At 38.2% G+C, this 14,438-nt stretch overlaps 2 protein-coding genes and 1 long non-coding RNA gene across 4 annotated transcripts; all 3 read left to right on the plus strand.

Moving 5' to 3' along the window:
* Positions 1-855: 855 nt before the first annotated feature.
* adipor1a (adiponectin receptor 1a) lies at positions 856-7,619 on the plus strand. The gene is made up of 8 exons (XM_085159190.1): positions 856-982; positions 2,806-3,021; positions 3,103-3,216; positions 3,671-3,842; positions 3,950-4,136; positions 5,418-5,605; positions 5,756-5,949; positions 6,605-7,619. Exons 2-8 carry the CDS (start codon positions 2,875-2,877, stop codon positions 6,731-6,733), a joined length of 1,131 nt encoding a protein of 376 aa, XP_085015316.1. The 5' UTR covers positions 856-982; positions 2,806-2,874; the 3' UTR covers positions 6,734-7,619.
* A 2,733-nt stretch (positions 7,620-10,352) lies between these two features.
* On the plus strand, positions 10,353-14,220 carry rabif (RAB interacting factor). Of its 2 annotated transcripts, none has more exons than XM_085159194.1 (3): positions 10,353-10,533; positions 10,880-11,122; positions 13,741-14,220. In XM_085159194.1, exons 2-3 carry the CDS (start codon positions 10,985-10,987, stop codon positions 13,987-13,989), a joined length of 387 nt encoding a protein of 128 aa, XP_085015320.1. In that variant the 5' UTR covers positions 10,353-10,533; positions 10,880-10,984; the 3' UTR covers positions 13,990-14,220. The 2 variants fall into 2 exon arrangements, with proteins under 2 accessions (XP_085015320.1, XP_085015321.1); XM_085159195.1 differs by lacking the exon at positions 10,353-10,533 and adding an exon at positions 10,549-10,668.
* LOC146518694 (uncharacterized) lies at positions 11,129-13,093 on the plus strand. The gene is made up of 2 exons (XR_014874044.1): positions 11,129-12,716; positions 12,879-13,093. It is a non-coding gene; the product is annotated as an uncharacterized LOC146518694 (long non-coding RNA).
* Positions 14,221-14,438: the final 218 nt, after the last annotated feature.

Here is a 14,438-nt window from a genome sequence, read left to right on the forward strand (position 1 = left end):
AAGAGATCAAGTTTTCTGATAATCTCATGAACATGATAATTCAAGAAGAAAGTTATATGACGTTTCACATAAATACAATAGCTGCATCTACTAAAGGCTGCGGGGTGGCGGGGGGGGGGGCAATTTTGGTTAATTGAAATAAAAATAGATACTGAACAATATTGTACACATAAATTATACAGAAATGTCCTTATATTTAGTGTTTGACACAACACTTCAAAAAGTGTTGTACAAACAATAATAAAATCCTTCCAAAGTGGAATAATTAAAAAGAGTTAAATTATTGCTGAAACGAATAAATGGCTAAACTCAAAACAAAAGCTAATTAGAAGAAACGAAAGTGTAATAGTTATGCGCGATAGTAAATTAATTTTGATATAATTTAGATTTAAGATTAAGATTATTTATTTGTAAAAAAAAAAAAAATTTTTTAAATGCAACAAAATTACGTTTGGTGACTGTCAACGGACGACGTGGGATAAAATTAGATTTTAAAAAAGACAAGTATAAAAAATAGCAATAAAAGAGCCATATGCAACAACAGGAGCATATAAACCCATTTTCTTGACTTTTATGGCAGCAGACCACATCAGCAGACATCAGGACTTATTTTGGGTTATTTACACCAGTGCAAGATTCCAACACTATGCATTCGCCTATGTATCATATCAGTCACCAGTTATTGTGTAATGGGCTGGGGTTCTACACTATTGTCTGTTTTACATTTGTAAACATTTACATTTAAAAACAATATTTTTACATTGTTTAAGTCATTTTGGAATTGCACTGACTAAAATTAATAATTTAAAAACCTTTTCTGACCTCGTGAAGACGTCTGACTTGTTCTCGACATTCGAATTGATGCTTTTATTTTGAAAGGAGAACTGGATTCGGCTTACAAAAGAGATTTCAACTTCCGGAAAGAATTGTGTTTCTCGTCGGTAAATAATTCACCTTCCTGGTTTGAAGGCTACCCTGCCAGGTAACTTTTATGCTTTAAATGAACTTGTCATAAAGGATCTTGGGACAGTAAAGCTTCTAGATAATACTTCAGACTGATGAATTCGTAAATACTTTTATTATTAAGTTAATTCTCTGAAAATTGTCCCCTCCTCAGCGACAGCTCGGCGCTAGCTTAAAGGAAACGTTAGCAACCTGATATTATAGCACCTTAGACCAGCTCATTATAAGCGTTGTCGGACAAGGTTGCAATTAATGCTTTACTCTTTAAAAAGTGTAAGAAAGCGCACTGATACTGAGAATTTGTATCAAATCCTCTGTATCTTGGTGTTGTTTACATTTTGTGGTCCCTGTTTCGTCTGACGCTGTGCTAACGTTAATCAACATCCGTCTGGGAGCCTGGGCTAAACAGTAAAATGGTTAAATGTGTTAGGTGTGCAGTCAGTACTAGGGTTACATAAATCGTTATCCTGTCTGAAATAAGAATTGCCGTCGTGCTGTACTTGTCCGGAGACGTACAGCTAAACAAGTTTAGCCACTTCTTTTGTTTCCTTGTTGTTTTTTTGGTCAGTAACACAGGGGTTTCATGCGAAGCTCACATTAATGTCCTTTTTTTTTTTTTTTTTTAGAAGTACTAGACGTATTAATTGCATCGTGAGTGCTAATTATTGAGCTGTTGAAGCCCTATGAAATGACAAGTAGATGGGTTTATGACATAGATGAGTTATTGAGAACCTCTTAAGAGGTTTCATTTAGAGTGAAAGTAGGAAATCAGCAGCGTTTATCTGTAATAAATTGATTATTTCTAACCAGTTTTGTTAAGCGGGGCTCATTTCCTGAAGCACAGTGGACATTTTGTTTAACAGAACTGCAGAAATAACCGTTAAACTTTAATCAAAAAACAAGGCATCACAGACAGATTGCGTTCATTGTTCACTTTGTTTTTCTACAAAGGCTTATTCTGAGTTAGGCATAAACCTGAAGCAAGGCAATGCAGACTATTTATACTAAATGTTTTATAGTAATATAATATAGCAGCTTACTAATAGTGACACAGTAACATGGAAACAGAAACTTCACTTACAAAGGAGGTCAATTGAAGCAAATTGGACTGATGGCTTTATTTTACTGCAGGCACAAAAAAAAAGTGTTTAACATCAGCATCAGCGTTCATAGGATATACCCTTCATTTGATAAATGTAAACTTAACATGTTACATTCAAATGCTGCTTATTTAAATATGTAGGTTAAAGTCAGTCACCTTTTCTCCTTACTGGCAGGCTCTGCTTTTCTGTTCTCAGTTACTTAAAGCTGATCCCCTTTCAGACCAGGTTTTAGGTGATATCCCTGGTCTAGAACAACATATTAGTTGACATACTTGTCAGGTTCTAAATACAAAACACAACATATCCTGATTTGCTTTGTTTAGTTCTTTTAAATATTCCGAATTCAAGTCGTGGACAAAGCAGTTCATTTTTATTTCTTCAGGTTGTGCTCTGGGTGTTTCGAAATGAGTCTTTTATCCTGTACAACAGAGATATCAGCCAATAATACTGTTGGCCTCTTGCCTCCACAGTTATCATCTCATAATTAATTCTAGCTCATTTGCATTGTGAGGCATTTTTGTCTGTAGATAACGTAATATCAGTCTTATCATAGATATTCGTTATTTAATTTTGGTTGTTTTTACTTTTCTTTTATTAGTTTATTATTTTCGTTGCAGTCTTTAGTTGTGTAGTTTTAATCACTGAGTGTTTCGAGGACTGAAGAGAACTGGAGTCAGACTACATGAAGGTATTGACATACTTAGATTGTAAAGCTGATTGCAATTCTGGTGCCCCCCAGGAGGAAATTCAAGTATACCATCTGAAGCAGAATACATCGACTGTGAGTGGATCATCAGGCAGTCTCCCTATGTCAGGCCGAAACGGGTCTGCCAGTGATGCAGACTGCCGGATCTCTGAGGACTGCCAAGTCCCAGATGTTGAGCTGATGGAGCTGGGGCCATTGCTGGAAGAGGGAGGGGCGCGGCAGGGAGTATCCAAAAGTGTCCACCCTGAGGTAGGATTGTTTCAGAATAAGCAACAAAGAAAGAAGCTGTTATTTCTCTGTAACTTCAGTAGTGTCGTAACCTCTTTAAAGGGAGCCGCAATGCTTGCTGATGAGGAAGAGGAGGATGATGAGGTGGGTGAGGTTCTGACCTTACCGCTACAGGCTCACCATGCTATGGAGAAGATGGAGGAGTTTGTACATAAGGTAAAAAAAAATAAAAAATTGTCTTTTAATGCTTAAACAGAACTCGTTGAGGGAAAAAGACTAATGAATTGGCTTATTAAGAATATGTCAGTGTTTTTAATAAATCACAAGAAACTGTTCATTAAGTAAGTAGTCCACACAAGAGCAATGATGAGCACTTCTTTTTTGTACTGAAAAATGTCTTTCATATCTAGGTCACAGTTCTGTAACGACACATTTACGGAGTACTTTTTTTTTTTTAATAATATTGGACTTGTTTAATTTTGCCGTCAAACTCTCAGACATGTTTACATATTTGGTTTTTGTTTTTTTGTTTTTAATTCATACACAATCTTTAACATGCTGAATATAACTCCTGTATTGTTTTTCATTTTTCTGTGTGTTTTATTTGAAGACCCTCACAATAAACTCAGAATTTATGCCTCTCTGAGCAAAAGTTATTCTTGTTTTTCAGGTCTGGGAGGGGCGCTGGAGAGTAATCCCTTTTCACGTCCTGCCAGAGTGGCTGAAGGACAATGATTACCTCCTGCACGGACATCGACCACCCATGCCATCCTTCCGGGCCTGTTTCGGAAGCATCTTCAGAATTCACACTGAAACAGGAAACATCTGGACTCACCTGTTAGGTGAGTGTTACAAACTGATTAGCAACAGATAAAAATTTTCCATTATGGTCAAAAATATTTTCATCTGAGTCATTCTGCATATTTCCCACCTGTTTTGTCTTTCTCAGGGCTGATCTTATTCCTGTGTCTGGGCACATTAACCATGCTGCGGCCCAACATGTATTTTATGGCCCCACTGCAAGAGAAGGTTGTGTTTGGGATGTTCTTCCTAGGTGCTGTGCTTTGCCTCAGCTTCTCCTGGCTTTTTCATACGGTCTACTGCCACTCTGAGAAAGTGTCTCGCACATTCTCCAAGTAAGGCCTCACACTGTCAAACGGTGCTTTGTACATCATGAACGATTAATTTCTGTCAGACTAAATAAAATTTCATTTGTTTATGGAGGCTGTTAAAGTTCAGTCACATCTTTAAATCACACATGCAACTCGAACTTGTCGCCTTGAGTGTTGTGTAATATTGATTACATATTTATAACACTGTGCTAAATCCTCTATAGTTTTTGTTTAATCATCAAGTGACTTTAGTATTTATTTTAAAACATGTTTCTGCTTGGATGTTTAACTGATATACACACACACACACACACACACATACACATATTACTGTAAGAACAGGAAGAGTTAGTGATTTGATGCCAACCCTTTTTGTCCATGTTCCAAGGGTCATTTAACAAGAACCTGACCCCAGAGTTTGTCAGTGCTTTTATTGATCTGTGGTTAAAGATGCAGAGTATTTATTGTGGCAGACTTGAAGCATCACTATACTTAATATACCCACAGCTCATGTTTACATAGCAGTTATCATATTTCAACAATATATGTTTTGAATAGACCTGGAAACAAAGTTCTGTTGTTTTTCTTTTTCAGAAACATGAAAAAGTTTTTAGTTTTTGCTTCTTCTAGATTGGGGGTGTTGCAACATAAGGCCTGGGGGCCAGAATCAGTCCGCAAAAGACCCCAATCTAGCCCACCTGATGGCTTTGAAAAATGTGAAGCACAGAATGCATTTTAGACTTTTAACTTGATTTTCACAAGTTTAACATCCTTTCCTACTGATAAAGACCTCCACTATATCCATTCATACTACACAAAAGTAACTAAGCAATAGTATAAAAACAATTAAATGACAGAAAGTTCCTGTTTTTTCACTGTCTACTAACAAAATCTATGATTTTGTTTGGGGATTTTTTGTTTTAGTTTAGTTTAGTTTTTTACATTGGTTTTGCTGTAAAAAAGAAAAAAAGAGGACATTCTCTCAGTTAACAAAAATTATCTGTTTTATAATTGCAGGACAGTCTGCACAATGAGAACTTTTTCTGTAATTTTACAGATTTATTTGTTACAATTTAAGACCAAATCAGCATTTCGTTCTCATGTAGAAAAACTTAGAGGCATTTCTGAACTTGCACTTTTTTTAATATTAAAATATTTCTAAACTTGTCTACACCGACAGAAAGAGGAGTGAAACTGGTGCATTCCACTTAAGATTAAAGTGGGCTGTATGTGGTCAGCAGTGTAAAATGAGTTTGATATTTTTGTTGTAGGTCTTCTATCCAAACACTCATTTTCTCTCCTCAGGCTTGACTACTCGGGGATCGCCCTCCTAATCATGGGCTCCTTCGTGCCCTGGCTGTACTACTCATTCTATTGTTCCCCTCAGCCTCGCCTTATCTACCTCACCATTGTATGTATCCTCGGCATTGCCGCCATCATTGTCGCCCAGTGGGACCGATTCTCTACACCTCGTCACAGACCTACAAGAGCAGGTGGGCACCAGTAAAGGAACATACACACTGTTTACACTTGCAGCAGTTTGTTTTGGTTGCAGTTTTATCACACCTCCGTTTATTCCTCTTCTGAGCAGTGGGGATATTTTCAGGAAACTAATAACACGTAACTGCAATCCATGTTTCTAGGCGTCTTCATGGGTCTCGGACTAAGTGGCATTGTTCCCACCATGCACTTCACCATTGAGGAGGGCTTTGTTAAGGCAACCACAGTCGGCCAGATGGGTTGGTTCTACCTGATGGGGGCCATGTATATCACCGGCGCTGGTCTGTACGCAGCCAGGATCCCTGAACGCTTTTTCCCTGGCAAGTGCGACATCTGGGTAAGTTTTTCCTCCCTCAAACATGCAAGCAGTCAGTAGTGGTCTGAGCAAGTTCAAAGCTCAGTATTTACAGTCCATTGTGGATGATCTGATATCCTCGTGTCGGTGTTGTTCCCACATCATCATAATAAATGTTGTTCCAGGTTCAACATTGCAAGTGACCAATAACATTGTTGTGACGTCCCCCTTTTGTGCCTTAAAAATACCGCCTTAAAAAAATCAACTTCACTTGCGAGAAGAGAAACCGCTTCTGTCCGCCGATCCAGGAACTTGAATTCTTTGCATTTTACGATACTTTCCTTTCATAAACGGTAAGCATTACACATATTGTCCTTACAGAGGCGGTTTCTCTTCTCGCAAGTGAAGTAGATTTTTTTAAGGCGTTTGTTTTTTTCGAGGTCGCGATGACATCAGCAGAAGGTGATTGGTCACTTGCAATGTTGAACCTGGAACAACATTATTTATGATGACGAGGGAACAGCACCAACACGAGGATATCAGATTGTCCATCTATTGTAGGTTTAGAAGGGAGTGAGTGACTAAAGGAACAGTGTTATACTCAGCTGTAGCCTCTGGATGTATCTTTGGTAGTTTGTTTAAATACCAAGCAAATGATAATAAATGCTGCTAATATGCACATCTTTCTTTCTGTCAGTTCCATTCTCATCAGATTTTTCATGTTCTGGTCGTGGCAGCAGCGTTCATCCATTTCTATGGCGTTTCCAACCTGCAGGAGTTCCGATACGGCCTCGAGGGAGGATGCACAGATGACTCTCTGCTCTGAGAGGCCTGACTGTGACTTAAACTTTTCTCTATAGCCCCCTCTTTCTCTCTCTCACACACACACACACACAAACACAAAATGCTGCTGGAATTCAAAACAGTCACTTATTCCTCCTTCTATACTTCTGATGTTTTTTAACATCTTGTTTGGGTTTTTTGTGATCTTTCTGCTTTGGCTCCTTTTTGCTTCAATAAAGTAGCATTAACTAGCCAATGTACCATGGTGGAAACAGGCGCTACTTGTTAATAAAATTGTTATTAAGCTTAAAATCTGCATTTTCAGCTAAGATAAAAGTGGGATTTTAGCCAAAAAAAAGTCATGTATTCCTGAAACTGCAGCTTACTAGTACCCCAGCCACTTTGTCATTTGTCACCAATTTGTGCTGTAGAAGAAGGCACATACTGTAAACCATTCCTTTCCTATTTTCCATGGAAGCTAGTAGATGAATGTGCTGTCCAGCAAGAGTTTGGTGTAGAGCAGCTGAAGACAGCTTAGCTGGTTGGGAGCATCTAGTTTTCGGCATGGTTGTCAGCACTTGTTTTTTGTTTTTGTTTGTCTGTTTTGGTGTGTGTACCGGCACATATTCATTTATCTGTTACATAAGCCCACTCAGCAATAAACCACAAGTTTATCTGAAAGCCCGGTCAAAGCTTAAGTGTTACGTTCTTGTGTGGTTTTAGGGTGACTTTGAACCATATGCCTGGAGGAGGAAAACTGCCTCTTGGCTAACTCCAGCTCATCCACAGCTCGTTTGTTCATGTGGACACTCCCTGCTCAGCAAACAGATAAATAATTTTTGAATAAAGCTTAGAGCTTAGGCCCCATAAATAAGAGCTACGCACAGTAAGTGTTTGAGTAACACATGGATTAAAGCTAATCAGATCCTCACAGGGTTGAATGTTTCTTTTCTGCTTCTGTTGCGTCGTTTAAATCAAGAAAAATCATAAATGGATCATTTTCAAATCATTTAACGGCACAGAAAAGCCCTAAGAGTTTGTAGCTGCTGTATAAAAATAAATCAGCTTAGTTCAGGTTAAACTAAGATGCTTGAAACATTGAGGTGACAAGAACTACCCAGTCATTATTTATCAGTCACCCAGCACTTCATGGATTAATTTCTAGAGTTAGTTCCTGGGCTACGCACAATGTACAGATATGGATTGGTTCAATTGCATTTTTGTCAGAGGTTTTTCTTTTGTTAGATCTCAAATGAAGTGAGAGGTATAAATATGAAATACACCTTAGCGTACATTATTAAATTAAAAAACCTAGAATCCATATGAGGAAACATGCTCTGTATAAAGTTTTAGTATTCCTGTGCCTTAGGCCAATGGAAATGTTTTTAAATAAAATGGCCTATCTTAAGAGTGAAGGGAGTATCAAGGATTTCCGGATGTTGACTTTTCTTGTTTTTCTTGATAGATATATATATATATATCAATCGAATCATTACTGGATTTGCATTACACTTACACTTCCATTGATAGGTTGTATGAACTTCAATTTAAGACTCCTTTTTCTAGATGAACTTATTCAAACTTTATTACAAAGACTAAAACAATGTGTATTCTTGACTTTGTGTAATGTCCTGTGTAGAAAGTGATAAATCATACATTTCACAGAAATGTAAACCTAAATATTTATTAATGGTAATCTTGGAAAATTATTGTAATAAATTCTTTTCCACACGTGAAAATGTGGTGTCCAGTTTTCTCCAGTGTACATTTTAAAGGTTCAGGGACTACAAGCAGCTGATTACATTAACATACACTCAGCAGGTTCAGCATCAGTCACAGGAATGTATGACTTGAACTTTCAAATGACACATCACCAGTTTAAAAAATGAAGAGAAAAGCATTCATGGTCTACTTCTTCTCAGGTATGTCAAGAATATAATCTGTACCATGTTTCAGTGCTTTCTTTTGTGGTTTGATGTTTGTTCAAACATAATTTGATTGTATCATGTCGTCAGTGGTACAAATTAAATGTAAACCGCTGTGTTGGCAAAACTGCACTCCTGAACACACTTAATATTTTTAATTCACAAATGAAGCCTCAAACTTACTGAAGGTGATAAATGTTTAGCTATAAAGTATATGCAGTTTGACATGTTTTGGTTTTTTTTGTTTTTTTTGGAGGGGGGGGGGTGATATTGTACTACACAGGAGCCTAAAATCTTAATTATTTTTCTCAGGTCAGCTGCAGAATATTATTTTTGTGTTCTTCTGATAGTATTTTTTTAAACCCTGTGGCTTCACTAGTTCAGTTTCTTTTTACAACGTTAACATTTCATGACTATTTTAAACTGCATTTCAAAACACAAGTCAAAACTCCATTAGGATTCCTAAGGTAAATTTGAGAGCCAAAGGATTTTTTCCTCATCTGATTTTATAAGATTTATTCCATAAGGATTGTCATTTGATTCAGCATATATGAGTCCATCTTATCCCATAGTTTTTCTTTTAAAGTTATAGTACTAGGTACTACATAAGATCTACAAAAGTACTACATAAGATGGTAATAATGTGGTAACAAAAAGCATTCATGTTAAGGAGCAGCATGAAACTGCATCGTGACTTAGCTAAAAATAGACAATGTTGCAAAGAGAATTCTAATCATTTGAAGATATTGATCATTAGCTGTGATACTATACACCGGAGAAATTATTGCAGAAAGAGAAGGTGGAGGTGGTTGAAGTCTGTTGAGGTTCAGTGTTAAGGTATTCGTTAAGTAGCTGCATCTCAGTCTGTTTGTCCTACCACAGGGCAACACACATGGTGAGAGGTATTTCAGGCAATTGAATTATTTATACAGGAAATTACCTCTGACGGCTCGCTTGCAAGATCGCGGCCCAAACATTGGAAACAAGGTTATTATAGTTAACTAAAATAAAAACTAAATGAAATGATTTGAGGAACTTTTGGGGAAAACTAACTTAGTCAAGCAGATACTTGTTAATTTGTTATGAACTTATGAGGCTTTATTGTAATACCTGTACTGATTTTCCTAATATTCAATACTCAAGTAGGCTCTGGTATACATATGAAGGAGTATCATTTTGAAAATAAAGTCAAAATGTGGAGATTACAGTTTTTCTTTTGAGACAAACTGCCACGGCTGTTATACCCTCTACAAAATGCCTTGTGTAGATGGGATCGTGAAATCTTACTTCGGATTCGGTTTTAGTAACAAGGAAATTGTGGCGGTAAGTATAAGGACACTGAAGAGAGAAAGCAGAAAGCTGCATCCGGTGGCCGGATTTATACAAAATGAAATGGCTGTGGTCAGATGCAAGGATAGCTATAATCCACCCGCTTCGGACTGGATGATCACGTCCTGTATGTTGTAACACAGGACACGATAAGACAACTGATTATTTTGTTTCACTAACTCATCTACACGTTTTGCAGAGGGCATAGGAGCCGTGGCAGCTGTTTGGCTTAAAAGGACAAATGGAATCTCTACAGTTCGACTTTGTTTGTTTGTTTGCTATTTCGAGTTTAATCTCAAAATCTTGACTTTAATATTTAAAATGGACACTATTTTTTTAATGTGGTCCTAATACTTCTTCGTACGTAAATTAACCTAAACTAAGCTGATTTTTTTGTTTGGTTGGTTAGGTAAACAGTGAAGAAAAAAACAACATAAAATAAAACCTAACTGGGAACCAAGTCACAGCTCCGTGTTTCAACACGGGAGCATTTACTGGTTGGCACACAGAGACCCAGATTGTTTGCCTAGCTTGGGCTAGCTTGCTTGTCTCATACAGTTTTGTTCAGAGCATCTTCTGCAACATATAGGTACGCGTTATTTGGCTTAATTTAAAATGCATGTGTCTAAAACATATGTCTCTGCTCTTTAGGTTTATGTATATCAGTGTCAGACCCGGAGTTAGCACACATGAAGATACGGGTCATCCCATTGGACTGCATTAGGTTAAAATTATCTTCTTAAATGTATTTTTCAAGCTGTGGTTTAGGAATATGTGTGACCTGTATTTGTAACGTAAAGAAAAATGAATTAGGATTAGGGACTTCCGCACGGCTCGTAATTCCGGTGCACCCTTTCTGTTCGTGCCCTCCCTTTATTCTTCTTTTTTTGTTTAAGATCGCACTTTAGTTAACATCATCTCCTTAACCGTTACAGTTAACGGAGATCTCTTGGACCAGCCTGGTTTTCTTGGTGGAAGTCTCCCCTGAGCCTCTTTGTGCTCGTTCGTCCGAGTAAACCTGCTCTTCTTTGAGGATCGACATGGATCAGGAATCGAAAGAAAGCACGGACCGATCCAGCCTGGTTTCTGATGACGGCAAAAACAGCAAGTCTGTGCTGTGTCAACGCTGCGGGTCCAAGGTGCTCTGCCCCGGTACGGCCGTGTTAGCGGAGAAGGAGGTATGGCGCATGCATTCAGTCTCTTTTGACATTCATCGTTTTAATATCAGTGAGTTCCTGTGTGCTTCAAAGGATAATAAAGCCAAACCAAAGTGCTGCTGAAACAAACCAATCAGAGGCAGATATGCACTCACTGGTCATTTTATTAGGTACAACTTGCTAGGACCAGGTTGGACCAGTTTTTGTCTTTAGGACTGCATTAATTCTTTGTGGCAGATTCAACAAGGTGGAAAAATTCCTCGTGAGATTTGGGTCCATATTGACATGAAAACATCACACAGTTGCTGCAGATTTGTTGGCTGCACATCCATGATGTGACTCCTGTTCCACCACATCCCAAAGGTGCTTTTTGGGAGATCTAATGACAGTGGAGATGATTTGAGTACAGCAAACTCATTTTCATGTTTAAGAAACCAGTTTGAGTTCATTTGAGTTGTTACATTGAGTGTTATCCTGCTGTAAGCCACAATCAGAAGATCGATAGGTGTTGTGTGTTCAGAGATTCTCTTCTGCATTCTTATGCTCAGTTTAAACTTCAGCAGGTTGTCTGCTGCCAGGTGCTGGCATGTGATTGGTTGATTAGCTATTTGTATTAATGAGCGATTGAACAGATGTACCTAATAAAAAATGACCAATGATTGTAAACACCAAAGTCATTACTGTACTGTAGTTCTTGCTAATTTTAGACCTGTTTCCAAGCTTCCGTTTCTGTCAAAATTTTTAGAAAGGATTGTATTTGAGCAGCTACAAACCTTTCTAAATAGTCATAATATTTTTGAGAAGTTCCAGTCGGGCTTCAAAACCCACCACAGCACAGAAACTGCCCTCCTAAAAATACTTAATGATATTTTTTTAATCACTGACTCAGGAGACCCAGCTGTGCTCCTGCTCCTAGACTTAACTGCAGCCTTTGATACTGTTGACCACAGCATTCTGATCTCCCGTTTGGAGCAATGTGATATCAAAGGTATCCCCTTGGAATGGTTTAGGTCGTACCTCTCCGAGAGGACTTTTTCCGTGAGCCTTGATAATTTTATTTCTTCCCCAGCTCCTTTTACTTGTGGTGTCCCGCAGGGTTCCATATTAGGCCCAATTATTTTTTCAATCTACATGTTGCCCCTAGGCCTAATCTTTAGGAAGCATAACATCTGCTTTCACTCATATGCCGACGACACCCAGATTTATCTTCGGTTTAATAGAAACACCTCCACGCCCATGGAATCGCTAGTCAAATGTCTTGATGAAGTTAAAACCTGGATGGCGTCAAATTTTCTTACCTTCAACGAGGATAAAACTGAGGTAATTATTTTTGGACCGAGCTGTAATTTCAATGCCCCAGATCTGGACTTATGCAACCTAACATGTGCTGTTAAAACGCATGTAAAAAACCTGGGGGTTTTCTTGGATAGCAAACTTACATTTGAGAAACAAATTAATTCAGTTGTCCAGCAGTCCTTTTTTAAATTAAGGCTCCTATCCAAAGTGAGATCTTTTCTTATCTTTTAGAAATTTGGAACGAGCAATTCATGCGTTTGTTTTATCTCAACTGGATTACTGCAATTCACTATATGTGGGTGTCAGTCAGTCCAGCTTGGCCCGGCTCCAACTTGTACAGAATGCTGCAGCTCGCCTTTTGACCCGTGTGAAGAAACACCAACATATTACTCCGGTGCTTGCTTCCCTTCATTGGCTTCCAGTGCATTTTAGAATTAAATTCAAAATCTTACTTTTGACTTATAAAGTGCTAATTGGCCAGGCACCGGACTATTTGTCTGACCTATTGCAGCTTTATACGCCCTCTAGAGCCCTTCGATCAAGCGATCACCTGCTCCTTACCTTATATAAGTCTAGGATGGTTCATAGAGGAGATCAGGCATTTGCGGTTGTGGCAGTGAAAATGTGGAATGATCTACCTCTCCACATTAGAAAGGCCCCAACTCTTACTCTTTTTAAATCGCATCTTAAAACATATTTTTTTACTCTGGCTTTCGAAACTGCATGAGTTACCAATTCTTTTATCCTAATTTTCTTTTAATTTTCTTACTTGTCGTTGTTGTCAATGTCATTGTTTAACTGTCACTCTGTACAGCACTTTGGTCAGCTTCCTGTTGTTATTAAACGTGCTTTATAAATAAATGAATGAATGAAATTACTGATTCTTCAGGGTGCTTTTCAGTAAATATACTGCAGGTGCTGCTACTGAATTAAGAAAGGAAACAGATGTATTCTTTAGGCCTTAGTTACTAAAGACAGACTTGGCTCTGCAGATGTGTGAGCAAAAGGCACATGGATATTTAGGATATGCTGACTCTTTGAAGAGCAGAATACAACTGCAGGTGCTGGAGGTTTTTATTAAATTTTTTTCATACTCAGCTAATTCTATGCAAAGAAAAACATCCTATTTACGCTCAAATGCAAAGTAGAAAATCAGGGATTTAACTCTGTTTCTTCAAGATGAGCTGTATTGGTGCTCAACAGATGAGAGAAATTTAAATCTGAGCTGGAGGCTGACACAAACCCCTTCATGCTTACCCTGTTTCACTCCTAATTTTGTGCTGTTTCACAAGTTTTTTTGTTTTGTTTTTTAAATCATCTGTTCCTGTGTTTTCTGCCACCAGCTGTTCCTGCCATCCATGCGGAAAAAGAGTGGCCTCAGCAGCACAGAGGCCTCAGTGGACGGTGACACACTGACTGCCCACTGGTTCGTGGATGACATGTACACTTTTGAGAACGTGGGCTTCACTAACGACGTGGGGAGGATCAAGTACCTCATCTGTGCAGACTGTGAGATTGGACCAATCGGCTGGCACTGTTTGGATGACAAGAAAAGTTTCTACATTGCTTTGGACAGGGTGAACCACGCATAGTTTGAGTGCATATGTAAGTGAGTGCACGAGAACTTGAAAATAATGTGTTAGCAGGCAGAGCATCGGTTCATGGATTTACTCCCAGAGGTGACCCCGACTTCATCCACCACACATGCTTACAGATACTGGTGTGTATGTCTTTAACGGTGACAGGACTGTGTTGTTTTCATTCTCATGTTTCATGCTGACAAGTTTCACCATCATGTTCTAATAAAAAAGGTTTTTAGGAAATTGATGTTGAATGCAGTCTTTTGCAGCTTCCTCCTGAAAGAAAATTTGGTTTCATCCTTTATTTTAGCATATTCTTTTATAATCAGTTAAAAGATGCCAGTTGAACACTGAAACATTATGGAGCACAAAAAAGCAGGTAATCACTCAGTTTATCCTATAACACTCCTGGGGAAAAAGTAAGTACACTGATGATTTAGTAGCTTGTAGAACCACGTTTA

Source organism: Neolamprologus multifasciatus, chromosome 5, assembly GCF_963576455.1.
Source record: "Neolamprologus multifasciatus chromosome 5, fNeoMul1.2, whole genome shotgun sequence".
In the NCBI taxonomy this organism is placed as follows: Eukaryota; Metazoa; Chordata; class Actinopteri; order Cichliformes; family Cichlidae; genus Neolamprologus; species Neolamprologus multifasciatus.